The sequence below is a fragment of the Cyprinus carpio genome, chromosome B22, assembly GCF_018340385.1.
Source record: "Cyprinus carpio isolate SPL01 chromosome B22, ASM1834038v1, whole genome shotgun sequence".
NCBI lineage: Eukaryota > Metazoa > Chordata > Actinopteri > Cypriniformes > Cyprinidae > Cyprinus > Cyprinus carpio.
Window position 1 is genome coordinate 21832437 of NC_056618.1, and position 19254 is coordinate 21851690.

Below are 19254 nucleotides of genomic sequence, written 5' to 3' on the forward strand. Positions count from 1 at the left end.
GTGTTTTTAAATAAGTTCTATTCATTTCTACCAGACCTGCTCATGTCTTTTAGTCTCAAAAACGTTAATGTGAAGCCGCAAACTTTTACACAGCTAAAGAAAATAATACCATTTCTGGGGTCACACTGAGGTGGAAGGTCTTGCCTTTAGGTGAATATGGTCCAATAGATGTGCATCGTCTTTGGTGGACGGAGGTGTAACCATTCCAATAGATGTGCATTTATCTCTGCTGCTTTTCCACTGTCCACTGTGAAAACACAACAAAACATTATGCACTAAATCATCATTGTAATAAACTGACATTCTGTTCAATTAATCAACTGATATTTAACCATTCGAGATTACACTTCCAATAGATGCCAAATAAATTAAAAACATATAAAAAAATTCAAAAAAAATCAATTCAAAATAATATAAAAATAAAAAACAAGCATACATAAAAATTTTACAAACTAATATTTTCTAAATAATTTATCATTTAAAAAATATCAACATAAAAAATACATCAATATTTACAAATGAATTTGTTTGTACATAATGTTAACGAAAGGTTTCTTTCATTTTAAATAAATGCTGTTATTTTGAGCTTTCTTTTCATCAAAAAATCTGCACACCTGTTTTCAACCTTGATAATAACAATAAATGTCAGCCAAACAACATAATAAAAATATTATAATGAAATATCAAATAACATATAATATATATTGTGTGTGTGGTTTTGTGTGTGTGTGTGTGGTTTGGTGGCCATAAAGAATTGTTTGGATCAACATTTTATGTAGAAACATTAGTTAGACAAATCCTCCAGAGAAAAGCACACTGTGAACACCCTAAATATACAGCAATCAGGTTCTTCCAGGGTCCTCGATGCCCTGCTGAACCTTCTGCGTGATTCTCCAGCACTCAGATCTGGCCTCATTTGTTCTAGAAGTGTGGCCTTTATCTCACAAACACTTCTGAAATAACACTGTTGTTACTGGAGACCAGATCTTGACTCAGTATATTCTCAGAGGAACAGACCGCTGCAGGAGGGGTCATTTCTCATTTCATACTTTAAATCCCATAAGATCTTCTGTCTGTTTTAAAAACAAATCCTCTGCTCATACACTACACAACTGATTTTTGTTCTTTTTTAACTAAGCAAAATTTCTAAAATGTATTAAAATTGATAAATGAAGAATGCAGTAAAAGTAATTTATTTGTTTGAATTTATTAATTAAGGCACATTTCATGGCAGAAAGTTTTAATGGCTGGATTGCTTTTTGTTCTTTTTTAACTAAGCAAAATTTCTAAAATGTATTAAAATTGATAAATGAAGATATACTCTGCCAACCAAAAGTTTGAAATAATAACAATATTCTTAAAGTTTTTGAAAGAAGTGTTTTACACTCACCAGGGTAGCATTTATTTAAACAAGAACACAGCAAAACAGTAATATTGTAAAATAACATTTAATTTTAAAACAACTGTTTTCTATTTGAATATATTTCAAATGTAATTTATTCCTTTGATGCAAAGTTGAATTTTCAGCATTACTCCAGTCTTCAGTGTCACATGATCCTTCAGAAATCATTCTAAAAATGATAATTATTCTTCAATTTAAACACTCAATATTTACCCACAAGGTTATAAAAATAATAATAAAAAAATATTAAAATACATTTTAAAGAACATTTATAAAATGTATTCTCTAAAAACATTTATCTTATGCAATTGACCTTGTTTCAAGGATTTATTTTTATTGCTTTAATTACAGGTAAATACTTTTTATTTACAGAATTATTTCCTAATTTTCATAATTACTTAGCACATTCTGCCACTCAAAAATCACGCGACAACATCAGTAATGTAATTTTTCTTTTTGAAAATTATTGTCTTACGCAATTTACATGCGTCTTGTTCTAAGTATGTTTTATAGTGTAAAAACAAGAGCAAAGTCAAGTTCATTAAGTAAGGTGCTTTGGGTAGGTGTATTAAAAGTCAGTTGAGACCAACCTGGCACGGTCACACCTGTCTCTGTGGCATTCATCCCACACTTTGGTTTTGCAGGTCTTGCTACAGTAGAAGACTTCAGAACGGCCGCATTCTAAAGCGAGGCTTTCTGAAATCAAAACCACAGACACAGTTAACACAAACAGCACAAAAAACACTTTGGTTCACAACACTGTGCTTTATTAAGTACCTCTGCACTCTCTGACTGATGTGTTTATTAAAGGAAGTCCTGTTGTTCTTCTCAGGAGAGCTCAGCAAACTCGATGTCGCTCCTGATCCAGGATATAGAAGCTTCTCTGTGGGACTGACACCTCAAACAACAGATAAACACACAAACTAGCAACCAGTTTCTATCATGACAGCTGTCAAAGGGATTGGCATGTTAATGTACATGACAATGTTAATTGGCAATATATCCACAACATGCTGCTGTGAGCATGTAAGAAAAACTGCTGCTGCATATATAATATATATGAAATAACCCCCATACAGCTTACATGAATTATCCCGTATAGATCTATACAGGTGGAGCTGGGGAAGGTGGAGGGTTTCTGAAGCACACTGCAACTGCTACAGCAAACACTAGCCGAGTATTGTTGAGTAGCAAGCTCACTGGATACAAAAATAACTAATCAGCTGCTCCATGTGATAATGATGTCATTATGTCATATTGAATTTGACCTATTGGACTGCACCCGCTATAGTTTCATGACAGAATTTTGGATATATTTTCTTAATAATATTAATATTAATGAATAATAATTATTACAATTATTATTTTTATATATTGTAAAATTATTTATTTATAATAACTGCAAATTATTATAACATTTTGTTATAATATTTTTATTTAGAATACATACAATAATTTTAATATGTGTTGCTTAATATATTTAGAATATGATTATGACAGGTATTATTTATTATTAATAATTCAAAATTACAGACTATTATAACATTTTGTTAAATCAACCAACAGGAGGCATATACGTTATTTTCATTATTTATAATATAAAGAATAATTTGACATGCTCAGCAATATATTTAGAATAATAAATAGTAATTCTTAATTAAAAAATATTCATTTTAACTTATTATTAATTATTCTGAATTGCTTACTACTATATTAATAATAATTATTATTATTTTTATAAATTTATTACTATTACTATATATCTTGTTAAAAGGTAAGTTCACCCAAAAATGAAAATTAGTCCATGTTTTATGACTTTCTTCTTTCAGACGAATCCAATCAGAGTTATATTAAAAACTGTCCTGGCTCCTCCAAGCGCTAGAATGGGAGTAGGCGGAAGTTACACAAAATGTTGCATATCGTTTTAAGCACATTTTTTTATAATACAAAAAACCATCGATTCGCTACAGGAGGCCTTTATTCACCCCCCGGAGCCATGTGAGGCACATTTCAGTATGGCTGGAATTGTTTATTTGACTACTTTTAGACTATTGAACATAAACAACCACCAATGCCATGGTACAGCTTGAAAGATCCAGGACAATTTTTAATATAACTCAGATTGGATTCATCTGAAAGAAGAAAGTCGTATACACATGGGATGCCTTGAGGGTGAGTAAAACATGGACTAATTGTCATTTTTGGGTGAACTAACCCTTTAAAGGGATCCTATTATGCTTTTTCACTTTTTCAATTTTAGTTAGTCTGTAATGTTGCTGTTTGAGCATAAAAAGATCTGCAAAGTTACAAAGCTCAAAGTCCATTTCAAAAGGAGATATTTTATTTAAAAGAAATCACTTTTCAAAAACTACAGCGCATTACTTGTTTGGACTACAACGCATATTTTCCGGGATTTGTGATATCACAAATACAGACGAATGGGACAAGACCTGGTTGAGCTGCATTAGAGAAGACAATTAGTGTTACCACTATGTCGGCGACACGCTAGTTTTCCCAAGACAGACGAACTAAGAGTGGTTACAATCATTCGGGTTTAAATCACGCTCAAATTGATTTGATTTTGACGCAATATTTACACTGAAGCTCACAGCAGGTGGCTATGGTAAGGGGCATGACATTTCCTGACCAGGTGCCAAGTGGAGCCAATCACAGCACACACTGACCCAGCTGACTAATCACAGCACATTTCGTATTTCAGAAGGCGGGCCTTCATTTGGTACAGGAACTATTCGAGTCATTCATGCCTAGGGAGAGAGGTGTTGTAATAATGTTTTTCGAACAATCTAGTATGAGAGCCTATTCTAGTACACCCCCAAAACAAAATCAAGACCTTGTAAAAGAGCATAATAGGACCCCTTTAAATCAACCAACAGGAATGCTTATTACGCTTATATTATACATAGTGCTGGGTAACAATTAATTGTGATTAATTGCATCCAAAATATTATTATTTTTTGCACGTACATATGTGATGCATGCATGTATATATTTCAGAAAAATGTGTTATGTTTATATAATAAATATATGTATATATAAGATATATTATAAGATTATAAATATATATACATGTAAATACTTTCAAAATATATACTGTATGTGTGTTTCTTTATATATACACATAATACATATACACAGTATTCACACATATATTATATAAACAAAAACTTTAATTTTGGATGAGATTATACATATATATTTTATTTAGAATATGTATAATTATTTACTGTATATTCATTTAGAAACATTTAGAAAAATCCATCTAAATTATTATATTTAAATAGAATAAGTATATTTATGATGAATTTATTTTAAAAAAATTACCTACAAAATCAATTCATAAATAATTTAGTTTGATGTTTCTAAAACATTATTTTATCTAATTATTACAAATACTTCTACTACTAATAGTAATAATAATATTAATTAAATAATACTTATCTGGTAGATACAAACTTCTCTATGGAAGACACTTCAAACAACAGACAAACATACAAATTAGCACCCTGTGATTTCAGTCGATAAGACACAAACTCCTTCGAACGGTTGCAGAAACCCTGAGGGCAGTGAGACAAAATCCATAAAGCACTGCACATTTATAGAAACGATCGGCCAGTCTCACCGAGTACATCTTGGCTCCGTTCCTTCTCCATTCTCATCGCCGCCTGTCTTAGCAGATCTCCCATGAGGCCTGGCAACTGCCGGCGGGCGTTAAAGGGTTGTCTCTCATGCTTGTTGAGGGCATGATGCAGGGTGTGGGTCATGCGCTGGTTCTGGTGGGAAAGCGGGTCTGGTGAGCGGTGTGTAAGGCTGGGGAAGGTTTAGCCTTCCCCTGGCCATGGAGACTTGGGGCAAAAAAGCCACTAAATTGAACAAAAATGCCCCTGCACAAATAAATTAAATCTATTACGCTTCTAAAAAGTGAATATGAGTAGAAAGTGTTAATTGCGGCATTAAATTAAGATCTGCTCATGTTGCACCATATTTCCTTTTAGGCGTTTTTACAGTGTTGCGCATTTTAACCAATCACACACAATTCTGTTGAGCTTAGGAATGCAATGGTCAATCAGAGGCGTTCAGATGAGTCATCGTTCAAACTCATCAGATTTGTTGAGTGTGCGTGCGTTCGCTGACTGAATTCCGGATTCTTGCAAATTTTCTCATCATAAACAACAAAGCGAAGATGTATGTACAATGTAAGAGATTCATTTCACAGTGTATACAGCTTCAGAAATTCTAACATTTAGTTATAGTAGTTTTGTTTTTTTGAGAATGCTTAAACTGGCGATAGATCAATGCTAGTGATAACGTCAATTTATATAATATTACAAGGGGCCATGTCTCAAAAAATTAGCATAATGTGTGAAATTGGAAAGTTCATTAAGGTTTTACATTAGAGTAAGTGACTAAAAATTAAAGTTTATAAGCCACTACTCGATGATTGGTGGGCCTACATATCATAGAAAACCAAAATTCATATCTCAAAAGCACTTAGCATACACGAAAGAGGTTATAGTAACGTTTATGGCTATAAAATCTTATATTGAATATTTTGGACAATTAACCTCTAAACCCCGCAAAAGAATTACTGAGGCTTCAAAAATATCATATTTAAAACAAAGGTTCCCTAAACACGCGCTGGTTCATGGACTCATCATCCGCCAATCACTTAATAAGACTGCGAACCGGACTGCTGCCCAGAAGGCCATCATTGACATCCCTCACAGCTGAAAAACGAAGAGCCTGGAAGAGGGTAAGACACAGACGCAAGACATACGTCGGAACAAAATGGCCTGCCTGACTGCTGTCCAGATGGTGTTCCCGGTGACACCCTTAAGCAGGAGGGTAAACACAGAAGTAAATTTTTCTGTGGGAATAGGCTGTTCTCCAGAGTGCGTTTAAAAAAAACGGAAACAGAGAGACGCCTCAACCTCGCGAAGTGGGACACGGAACTGTGGAAGGAACAAGTGTGGAGAAAACGCTGCCGAGAGGTATACGAGAAAGAGGAACGACCGTTGCCTGAGGATAGAAAAGGGCCAATGGTACCTATGAACAGACCTTGGACAGCACCTGCGGAGCAGTGGCTTCTGTCTGAATTTGAACACATCCAGCCACCGATGCAGAAGGCGTTGCTATTTGAACCCTGCAAAACAGAGGCAAGAAGCGCCGTTGAGCAATGGACTACAGAAAGTCAGCACGAGCATGTATGCAACCAGTGGGCCAAAGGTACTTTTTTCGGATGGATAGCAACAAAAGTTTGCCGTCATGTTCGATTGAAATCAAGGGGTGCAGGAGTCTGGACGGAAAGCCTGGGGAGAAGAAGAACGGAAGAAGGAAATCCAAAATGCCTGAGGTCCAGTTTCAATTACCCCTAACACCAGTAAGTGAGGGTTATTGACGGAGTATCGGTCTTAGGTGCAACTAGGGAAGACTGTGGAACATAAGGGTGAGCATGTCAAGCTGACTGGTGTTGGTCCACGGTGTTTTCATCAAGGTTGCAGGCGTCAAATGCCAGCTAAAGAATAACATGATGATTTTGGGAGCCACGTTACAGACTTCCATCTGAGAGTGAAAAAGCTTTATGGTCGTCAGATGAAGATCTTCGTTTTTTTCAGCACGACAATGGCCACGCTGCTCACAGTGCCAAAACCACTGTGAAATGGTTTACTGACCATGGTTTTAGCTGTGCTCATTTTGGCCTCCAACTCTCCTTACTGAACCCCATAGAGAATCGGATATTGTGAAGAGAAGTTGAGAGACGCAAGACCCAACACTCTGGATTACGCTTAAGGCCGATTCTATCGAAAGCATCCTGGGCCTCCATAACACCTCAGGTCAGAGGCACATGGCTGTATTAACCCCTCCACTGCCACGCGCCCGGGGAGCATTGAACTAGTCATGCCTTGGCTGCAAAAAGGATTCCCGACCAAGTATTCCAGTGCCATGAAAGTGGATACATAATTATTTGAAGGTTGACACCTTTTCCTGTATTAACTTCACCACAGATACAATCTTTTATTGGTCGAATTGAAACATATGCTAATTTTTTGACGGATAGCGAACATTTTGGGTTTTTCAGGAGCCTGCCAAAAATATGCCAAAATCATCAGTATTAAAACACTAAAAGACCTGAAATAAAATTTCAGTTGGTGCCGCAAACGCTTACTCTAAGGCCCATCTATATCTCGGCAAAGTTTACTTTTTATCATTACATTCTGATGGAAAATAATGAACTTTTTCACAATACTGCTACTTTTTGAGAAGGACCTGGGAATTGGTATTGTCGCTGTTTGAATAACCCTCGGAAAGGAAAAGTTATATAATTATCAATGTCTAATAGTTTTTATTAAATTGTAATACTTTAAATACAAGAGTCAGATCCCATTAAACATTTTTTTTTTTAGCCTACAGTTACCCACATCGGTTCTTGCCTAAAAAGAGGGGTTTAAGATTTATACGTTGGGCTGCTTTTAAGCCTTACCCCTGGAGCGGGTTTCTTCCCTTCCGCCTATGGTTTAGTGATAAATGAGCATTTCAGATGATCGGGAACACGGTATGAAACGGTGATGAAACGCTTACACCTGCTAGGAATGAATGCGCAGTGGCGCATAAGCCATTCCTGTTCCCCCATGCGCAGCCCTGGGCCCCCCCCCCACTGACAAGCCTCTGAGGTGCTAAATCCGCTTTGATCAACTTCTCCGGCTTAACCAAGTGAAACAAAAAAAAGAGAGCGCAGTGATTAGAAATAAATATGTTTATTTTTCTCTATTTACTCGACTGACAAGCCTCTGAGGTGCTAAATTGATCCTGAACATGAGTCAACAGATAATTCAACCTGATTTTGTGAGCAAAAACATTAATGGGCATATGCTTTATGCAAAACATTAAATGTATAACATGGCCTAATCTATCAGTGAAATACTTGTTTTATTATTTTGTTTTCCACCTGCAGATAAAATAAAAAGAAATAAAATATTTTTTATTTAATTTTTTCAGAAATGCAATATTATTTAAAAATATTTTTCCAACCATATTAAAAACACAGGATGTGACCCTTTTATGTAAAATAGTTCAGTTGAATCAATTAAATTATCATTACTCATCCTTGATTTGAATTATCAGAATAATTCATTTCAATACATGTTACAAATACCAAAAAGTAATTCCTTAGAGGGCAATTTTAGTCTCTTATTTTGAATTTCACTGCCTTTTTTGTCACTTTTGGTGCCATTTTTGCCCCAATCTTTTTAATTTCTGACACCATTTCCAGTTTCTGCTGAGTGACACTTATGTTTAAGTTTTATTTTGATAAATACAGATGATGCTTTAAAAGCTTAATGTACTATTACATCTATTTTATGAAATGTATCTTTACAATAAAAATATATGAATAATAATTTTTACTGTTTAATAATATTATTTATTACTATTACATATGTATTTGCATATATATATTTATATATATATACACACACAGTATATATATATATACAGTATATATATTATTCACTTATAATATTACTATATATATTTATTTTAAATATCTAGAATAATCAAATATGTTACTATATATATATATAGAGAGAGAGAGAGAGAGAGAAACAAATATTTATTGTTTTAAATAAAAACTACTCATTCAACTATCTATTAATTCTGTTTATATAATAATTTAGCATGATTGTTCAAAATTATTTTGATTTATATTGATATATTTTTAATTAATATATTAATGTTCACATACTCCATATATTGCACAAAATGATAAAATAATTATTTTCATTTATTTTAAATATTAATAATATTATTTATTATATTTTTATAGAATATATAGAATAAAATTATTAGTATTATTGTTGTTGTAAAATACACACACACACTATATATATATAATATATATATATATATATATATATATATCTATATATATATATATATATATATATATAACGATTCAGTAAAATCAACAAACATGCATTTCCCCTAAGCCTAACTAAATTTAAATGCATATTTCCACTTTTATTTTGCAATGCATAGTGCAACTACAGAGCAACATTGCAGAAACATATTTCACAAATGCACAGTCACGTATTTTCCCATGCGACCATGTAGGATAATTAGTTGAAGAAGATCACCAGCTTGACTTGATTGCGTGGATGTGGCCCACGGTCATAGATGATGTTGGCAAGGGCACAGAGAGCGCTGCCCACATGACGAGTGATAAGAACATCAAGATAACACCCTCAACCAAACACTTCATCCACAGCCTGGGAAAACAGCGTTAATATACATGGCACGTCGATGCAATGCCATAGAGTTCTCACCCTCATCCTTCAGTAATGACTTATTATTCCACATTCATTCTGTGCCTTTGAATAGACAGCATTTAATTACACCATAAAAGATGATTCCTTCCAAATAGCAGCACTACAAATGATTCAGTTGGAAGAAGTGATGTCAAAAATGATTAGATACAAGGTCGTTGCCGCTCGCGATGGCCAGAGATAGGGGTGAATGGCTACTCCACACATCGTTGGGGGTTGAGTTATGAGAAAGCAGAAGCGCCACCACATCTCTAGCATTCTGAAAGAAAAATAAGGCTTCTTCTTATTATAATTCACAAATAAATTCCAATTCATTTGATTGAATACTCCATTGAAAATTACATTTTATGCATTTTTTTGTGACTTTTAAATTTTAAATATTACTTTATCTAATAATCTTGTAGATTTAAATTAACAGTGTATTTTTTAAAGATTTATTTTTGGTGTTTTTTGCTATTATTACTAGGACAGTGTAGACGAGACAGAAAGTGGAGCGGGAGAGAGGGCGGGGGGAATCCCTAAAGGCCCTAAACAAACTCGGAATCAAACCAAGGACGTCACATGTCAGCACACTGCATTTCAGTTAATAATTATATGGTAATAATAAAATTACATGCAAATTAAAAGCTATAAAATGATTAAAAGAAGTTTTTTTTTCTAGGAGTATTATGTAGTTTCAGTGTATATACTGTATTATTACTGTATGATCGCTGTCTCTTTGGCAAACCACATGTAGTGGAGTCTTCCCGTCTTCCTGAGGAAGTTCAATAGGGGCTTCGCTGAATTTAGCCTGGGGTCCTTTGTCACTAATCAGCCAGTTCTCCTCACCAGCCAATCCCAGCACACTCCCTCACCTGAGTATTAATCACACACACCTGCTATCCATCTGCACCCTCATCATCACTAGCTTTATAAGCATACCCAGCACCTCACTACAGCGTCTGGTCTCGTTAATACCTAAAGGACTACATGCCAATAGCCTACACACCTGTCTCTTCCCCAAAACACACCCCCTTTTTTTCCCACAGCGTTCTCTCCGTCTTAGTCCTACACCCCCATCCATCCCCATGCCTATGGTCATCAGCTCCTACCCAATCGCCTGGTTCTGTAAGATAGAGACTTTCAATATACTCCTCGTCCTCTTGACTCCAGAATTATCATCCAGTATACCCACCTGATTTCCTGCTGTACTCACTATTTTTGTCAATAAACACCCACTTACCTTTATCTCTGTGTTTCGAGTATACTTGCCAGCAGCCATATCACCCTGCAGCCCAAGACTGGCTCCCCACTGAAGCTAAGCAGGGTTGAGCCTGGTCAGTACCTGGATGGGAGACCTCCTGGGAAAACTAGATTGTTGCTGGAAGAGGCGTTATTGAAGCCAGCAGGGGGTGCTCACCCTGTGGTCTGTGTGGGTCCTAACGCCCCAGTGTAGTGACGGGGACACTATACTGACAAAAAAAGCACTGTCTTGCGGATGAGACGTTAAGCCAAGGTCCTGACTCTCTGTGCTCATTTAAAATCCCAGGATGTCCTTTGAAAAATAGTAGGGGTGTAACCCTGGCATCCTGGCCAATTTCACCCATTGGCTTCTGACCATCATGGCCTCCTACCCATCCCCATACACTGATTGGCTTCATCACTCTGTCTCCTCTCCACCAAGAATCTTTTAAAATATTTGTATGCACAATAAAAATTTTTGACTGCAATTTTATACAAACTTTTACTCAGACCTATTAAACTCAGAATTTCATTTGCATCCAGAGCTTTGACGTCAGGATCCGCAAGGGCATGCAGGAGGAGGCTCATTCAGGACCCTCTGCTCCAGATAAACCCCAGCTGCTGTGAAGAAAGGATACAGACCCTATTGTTGACATAAAGCACAAAAGCAGTACTAAAAATGACCAAAATAGATGCAATAAATATTTAATTAAAAATTTAGTTGATTAGTATTCAAGAATCTTTTTATAATATACAAACATAAAAAAATATTAAATTTATAAACAAAATTTAAACATTAACAAAATAAAAATAAAAAAAAAAATTAAAAAATTCAATAATTAAAATTTAATAACTAAAAAAAATTTTAACTTATTTAAAAAAGGACTATTATATGATTGTCAAAAATTATATGCATTTAAAAAAAATTATTAAATTAAATTAAATGTACCTCTGGAAGTAGAGTAGAGGTATGTTTGTACGAGCTGCACACTCCAATAGAAGACGGACGCCCTTGACATGGGCAGCTTTGATAGCCAGGAAAATGATGGGCATGGGATGGTAGAGGCGTTCGGGTCTGCTCCTCTCTCCAACAGAAGCTTAATTGTTTCCAAATAATAGCATGACCAAACAATAACATGCCCACCATATTTAATTCAAACCAAATATATATATATATAAACCCACCATATTTCATGCCAATTTTTTTTTTTTTTTAATCTCATTCTCATTGCTGAAATAAATATATATATATATATTAGTGCTGTCAAAATTAGCACATTAACACAGGCGATTAATTTTTCCACTTTAGCAGTGTTAAAAATATTTAAAGGGGTCATATGATGTTGCTAAAAAGAACATTATTTTGTGCATTTGATGTAATGCAATGTGTTTATGCAATTTAAGGTTCAAAAAAACATTATTTTCCATATAATGTACATTATAGTTGCTCCTCTATGCCCCGCCTTCTGAAACCATGTCAACTGTAGATTTTACAAAGCTCATCATTCTGAAAAAGAGAGGTGGTGCTCTGATTGGCCAGCTATCCAGTGCATTGTGGTTGGCCAAATGCCTCAAGCGTTTGACGGAAATGTTACGCCCCTTAACATACTATGCCGTCTCCCAGGCCAGCAGCACGAGACTCATTTAAAGCAGTTCAGCAAGTACTGTTAGGAGTAACGTGCATAACTCGGGATATCGGTTTATTTCGTGTCAGAGGGATGGTAAGGCACATTTATAAACCGAATAACTTAAGTTATTTGTGGATTAGTGCGTACTGTCAGACGCTAACCATTTCAAACGATTCGGTTTGATTTGGTGAACTGGTTCGACCCGTTCACTAAGAAGCAGGGGCGGTCGGACTGGGGGAGTAAAACCATACTGATGCCCAGGGCACTGAAGAGAGGGCCCTTGAAAAGTCTGGAATATATAGATTCAAGGGGGGGTGGGGGGGCATGGGGGCCCATCAGGACGGCCTATGCATAGGGCCCGGGATCTTGTGCAACACCCCTGCTAAGAAGATCCGGTTAAATAAAAAATTTGTTTGCGATCCAGACATCACTAGACGAGACAAAACAAATAAAACCCACTACAACCGAGGCATTTGTTGCATCCAGTGGGGACATAATTACTGATTATAATGACTTATACTGTCTTTTTACGTGTTGTGTTGCGTTGCATATCGTGCTGCGTAAACATAAAAACATGTCTGCATTTGTGATCAGAGAGAAGCACCAGACTGTCCTTGCATACACTGCTCAAAACTCGCGTTTGAATCATCGACAAATTATTTAAATATAAAAAAAAGTACCTACAAGCTGTGAGTCAGAAGCACCAGACTGTCCTTGCAAAGTTTGAACTGCCCAACTTTATAGAAACAGCCTTTGTGCCACAGACGCATTGCAGACTACTGATTCAGGAAACAGTCCTCATCCTCCATAAAATGCACAGCACACATCAGAATATTTGGGTTGGACTGTTCAGGAACAGTGTTGAAATACAACTTAACCACTGATTTCTAGTCATATCCTCTTTTGGAAGGCCAAACAAAGTTTCACTTCAATGAAACACACAGCGACTCCACAACATGGCAGCTGTGGCAACAGAGAGAATAAATGTTACGCCTTCATTATTTGCGTGAATATTTGGGCAGGGTTATGCAAATCTTCCCACATAGTGACATAGAGATGAGGGGATGTGTTAGAACGAGCTGTTTTAGGGGGGTGTGGTTGACCCTTAACTTTTATAAAGAATATCTCTTTGGATTTGAGACTCTAGTCTTTGCAACTTTACAGATCTCATATCATCCACATGCACCAAGAGCTTGTAACACTCCAAAGACAAAGGAAAAATTTAAATCGCATCATATGACCCCTTTAACACAGTTAAAACAGGGGCGGAGCTGGCCACCCCACTCACAGCTTCCGCCTCTGTCTCTTTTTTTCTTGACAAGAATTTGAGTTCTTTTCAGACGCAAACTCCACTTCACCTCAGCAACCAGCGCAAGTCAAACGAGTGTGGAAATGGCACTGATGACGAGGCAGCTTTAGTAGAACAACAGTGAAATTCAGTCAGATGAGATGTTGTTAGGCCATATGTCAGAAAAACTAATTTTCTTGTCCTGTCAGCTGTTATACTGTGCTCGTGGTGCATGCTCTTCAATTGCACACACAAATACACTGGTGCACTCTGTAGCATGTATCACTTCTTATTAAAGCGTGAATGAAACTATCAGCAGCGGCAGCTCTTAAAGTAATAGCAGCCAAATAACTTGTAACCCAGCAGCTGTGATGTCTGTTAATCAAAGAACAAAAGAAAAAAGGGGAAACCAATAACTTTTGTAGCTTTACGGATTCATCCATATTTAATTTAGAATTTAGTGTTTGATAACTTTATTCAGTTTCTGTATAAGGGTACAGGTAAATATGACATTTATTATAATGGGTTTATGTGAAGATTGTTTTACATTCACCTAAATTAGAAGTTGTTATTTTTTAAAGTCTAATAAATGCTTTGTTAAGATTAATAGCTCTCAATTATACTGTTATGTTGAATGGCTATAGTCAATGGCTAAATATTAGGAAAAAAAGAACAAATTCCTAGAGACATCAGTAGTATTGGTATCAACAATAAAAATTCTATATGACCCAGATATATTTTTGAGATTCAAATAAATCTACTAACGCTGTCTTAAGAAGTGCAATTATCCGGACTGTCTCCTGGGTGTCTGTCGAAGTCACTGTTCCTGTCTGGCACAGAATATCAGCACTCTTCTGCAGGATCTCCTCTGTGACGTGAATATGAAAACTAGCCATAGAACATACAGAATCAAAAGTAGGTACAGCTGATCTAATGTTCCTTTCCAGGTTTTCATCGATCTCCAGATTTGTCAACTCTTCCTCAGAGTTAACGACTGTCTTTGCTTCCTTCTCTTGGCACGATACAGAACCCACTGGAATTTTATCATCAAAAACTTGAATAGATCTTGACATTATAACATATGGTTCTTCTGCTGGTTTGTCTTCTTCATGTTCAAGTTGAACAACTACTTCCTTGTTTGGGTCTGTATTTTGATTGATTTGATGAAGTTGAGGTTCCTCCGAGGCTGAAGAAGTACAGTATCTCATCTTCATTTATGTCCTCATTTATTTGCTCTTGAGCTTCAAGTTTCTCCAAGTTATTGAGGTTCTCTGGTTCAAGACTTTGGTCAATTCGGTTGATTTCTCTTGGTGTCTCAAATGTCTCTTGGCCACTTTCATCTTTGGGTGTTCCTGTCATTGGATCTGGAGAGGATTCATGGGAGATGGCTTCCAAAGGCTTGATTTTAGCATTACAGACAGAAAAAAGGGAGGAGAAAGAAACGAAAAATAAAAATTATCTGAAAAACAAGCAAACCAAAATACCCATAATGCATCCCAAACATCCTCTCTGTATTAGTACCTGTGGCTCTGGGCTGATATTCTGTGTCACTCGCTCAGCCAGCGTCTCATGTAAAGACTGAAGTGGGTAGTAGAGGACATGACAGACAGCCAGAGCAGACATGCCTTCATCACTTAACGTATTAACATCGGCCCCGCTGTACCACCAGCATGTGGATGACATCATCATGACTATTAACCTACACAGACACACAATAAATTATTGTGTATTGTTATTAAAGATCTGAAACCTGTAGTTTATCCATTTATCCAATGTTTCTTCACAACTGTGAAAAATAAAAAGCAATGCTGCCACAAAATAGACATAATGCAACAAAAAAAAAAAAATCATGCATATATATATAATTTAGCAACAAATCAGAGCTCGACTGCCATTGGCTCATCTGCGTTCGAAATGCAAATAAATAATTTTTTTATATAATATATTCGAATTTAGCAACATCTGCGTTCGAGGGGAGGATATTACATAAAATACACAACACTGGTATGATATATACGATATATTATTTTAGCAATTTTAAATATATTGCGATATTCTGTGATATATTGCACTTTATTACCTTTTCCAACTTCAAATTATGTAACCAAAAGAAACCTTTGGCAACATCTGTTTTAACTGGAAAAAAAATTTTTTTCTCCGTTTATCTCATTACTTATTTTGCAGTGCAAAATGGGATTGTCATGCAGACAAACTGACCAACACTTCCATGAAAACCTGTCAAACCTGTCAAATGTAAATAGGTATGTAAATGTTGTATGCACCTGGCAAACTTAAAAAACTCTTCAACAAAAAGTTGTGCAGACCCTTCAGCAATGTAAATAGGTATGCACTGCTGTGCTACTAGAGGTATTTTGAAAAATGCAACTTGAACTTTTCTAAAAAACTCTTCAACAAAAAGTTGTGCAGACCCTTCAGCAATTGGGCCTTTGAAAGTAAATTACTGTTAAATTTAAAGTAAATTAAAAATAGTCTTACATTAAAATAAACATTTTTACATTTACATTAAACATAACATGTACTCTTTAAGTAAACAAGTAAACTATGCACTGCTGTGCTCTTAAGAGTATTTTACTTTCATTCATTCCATGTAGTTCCAAGCCAGATTAATCACCGTTCTATAATAATGCACTGCTTTAATTGATGCACACACACACACCACTCGCACATAAACACAGTGAGAGGGAGAGAGGTCGGAGATTTCAGATTGCAATGCGCACACACAGGAACTTATTGTAGACTTTTATTAATGCAATAACATTGCAAACACACAACTACAATATCTCCCTCAACAAAAAATTAAATCAAGAAGTAACTAAACAGCTTCATTGTTTGTAGAGAGAGATGCACAGACGCAGGTAATTCACACACACAACTGTCATCTCTCTCTCGATCGATAATTCATTCAAATAAATGCTATGATTCATTCAAATAAATGTGGTCTTATCACACTATTTCATCTCTGTATCTGGTTTGAAGAGGGCAGAAAGCTAGAGCTAAGGAGACGTAACTGACGAAAATAACGATCATGTTTACCCTTCCGGTCAAATATTGCACAGCATCTTTAAGTTACATCTTAAGCTTTAAGTTGTCAATGCTGGAAAATAGCCATGGAATAAGTGGGACCTTTAATGGCTTGCCGTGCATTAAAGGATTTTAGAAAAAAAAAGCATAACCACCATCTAGAGGACTGTAAAGATATTGATTTTGTTATTCTACCAAATAGTGTAATAAAAGATCGATATTTGGCATCCGTGTATCGATACAGTATTGCCGCGGAAAATATCACGATACTATGCTGTATCGATTTTTCCCCCCACCCTAGTATCTATTAAGTTCAAGATATCTACTACTAAAAATATACTATCAAAAAAAAAATAAGTAAAACAAGTTCTATTTTTACTAAATAATAAGATTAAAAACAAATACCAAATAAATAAGAACTAGTATCTAATGAACAAGTACTAGTAGATAATGAATAAGTACTAGTACTTAATTAATGGAAAAGACACTGGTCTCTAAAAACTAGTATCTAATGAACAAGTACTAGTACATAATGAATAAGTACTAGTACTTAATGGAAAAGATACTAGTTTCTAAAAAATAAGTATTAGTACCATGAAAATAGATACGGCTTATAGATTAAATGTTAAAACGGCTTTCCATACACCTAGCGGCAACGAATGAATCTGCGCTTTCATTCAGAACAACGAAAAGACAAACAAGTGGGCGGGGCAATATGCTAATGCTTCATGTTGACGTCAGCATGAAGAGGCTTGGGATTCGTTTTAAAAACTACTTGTTTCTATACTTTATACACGGTACACTTTCAGATGTACAACTTTGCAAGATGTTTTCATTCACTTAGAGCTGTGTTATATGTTGCATGAAAGATCATTTTCAAAAATCCATAATAGGGGGACTTTAATGAACGAGTTCACAACTTAAAACTTCTTAGAACAGACCATTATTTGATATAATGTTGCATGTGAAGTGAAACATACCTCTCCATTTGGAAATCCCCCTCACATTTACATTCATCCGGCCATTCCTGAATCACATGTCCATTTCTTTTATTAAAATTATCCCTTTCCCACGTTACTGTTTATCCTTCTTTTTCAGTTCATATCATAAACACTTATTTACACAGAGCGCGACTTCTAGTGCGTAATTTTTCGCGTCCAATGCATCTGTCCGGCGAAAATAAAGTCTTCATTAAATTAACGGCAATTAAGCCGGTTCCTCTGTAAGATAACTGGTATTCCAGATGGTCTATTCGTGACAAAATATACATGACAAAGGCCGGCGACCCTCATCAAATAAACACTTGTCTCTCGTTGGTTTGTTTTTGTGTTTCAAGTGACCTGCTGTAGTAGTTAAACACCGCGCAAAGCAACAGGGGCACGCGCTAGCTGCTCTTTCTCGCGCTCCCTCACACACAAGCCCATATCTGATTAAAATATCTGTTTAAATAACTTACTACATAATCAATCTATGTTTTCTTGCCTTCTTTGACAGCTGTCAGGTATGCAGCAAAGCAGCGCGTGCGCAAAGCTTCCGCGAGCGCGCGACACATTACATGCACCAGATTATACATTACAAGTGTCTGAACACACCTGAGTGGGCTTACAACGAGATCAACATTTAATTAAGAATCAAGGATCTTCTGAGACTATCGGATAAATTTATAGGATATATAAAATACATCGGATATTTTGGGTGTTTGTTACCAGCTAACTTAACCTGAAAATGAACTATCGCCTGGAAGACCATCTAAACCATCATAAACCAGCTACATGATGAAGGAATATATATATATATATATATATATATATATATATATTGTAAATATTTGTAATAAATGTTGTATTCTGCCAATTTTTTGTGTGCTGCTTAGTGCTAATTATTGTGGGTATGTTCTAAAATAAACATTACAAACATTCCTATTTTAATATAACCAATATTATAACAAAATATACAATCATAGCCTACATAAATCTATTAAAATATTTCATATAATCAACACAATTCTAAGTGCTACACACAGGTGAGTCGGCTGGACAAACCACCTAATGCAATCTTTTTTCTCTCTATATGCAGCAGACACTTATTATAAGGACTTCACTAGAATACCATGTTTACTCGCGAATGCACCACAAATCATAATGCACTATTTGCTTCTTACCCTTAAATACCTCTTTTGCACAATATCATGATCAGTCATTATGTAAAGTTGTATAGTCTGTCTTAGTACTAATAGACTCTTAGATTATGTGTATGTATAGTCAATTATTTATAATAGGCTACACTATAGTTAGATTACCGCTTTCAGTAAGTTAACTATGTATAGTTTCATAC

General features: G+C 35.6%; 2 protein-coding genes across 2 annotated transcripts; both read right to left on the reverse strand.

Moving 5' to 3' along the window:
• Nucleotides 1–120: 120 nt before the first annotated feature.
• LOC109046953 (ankyrin repeat and MYND domain-containing protein 1) lies at nucleotides 121–14951 on the reverse strand. The gene is given in 13 exon segments (XM_042749545.1): nucleotides 121–247; nucleotides 1993–2094; nucleotides 2180–2300; nucleotides 5043–5193; nucleotides 6107–6252; nucleotides 6352–6439; nucleotides 9553–9684; nucleotides 9893–10000; nucleotides 10442–10539; nucleotides 11463–11549; nucleotides 11552–11605; nucleotides 11943–12043; nucleotides 14644–14951. Coding segments are annotated over 13 exon segments (1623 nt in total).
• Nucleotides 14571–15573, reverse strand: LOC122141679 (ankyrin repeat and MYND domain-containing protein 1-like). The gene is made up of 2 exons (XM_042749615.1): nucleotides 15400–15573; nucleotides 14571–15282 (listed from the first exon to the last, which is right to left on the reverse strand). The coding sequence occupies exons 1-2, from the start codon at nucleotides 15565–15567 to the stop codon at nucleotides 14992–14994; spliced, it is 459 nt and encodes a 152-aa protein (XP_042605549.1). The 5' UTR covers nucleotides 15568–15573; the 3' UTR covers nucleotides 14571–14991.
• Between the last annotated feature and the right edge of the window lie 3681 nt (nucleotides 15574–19254).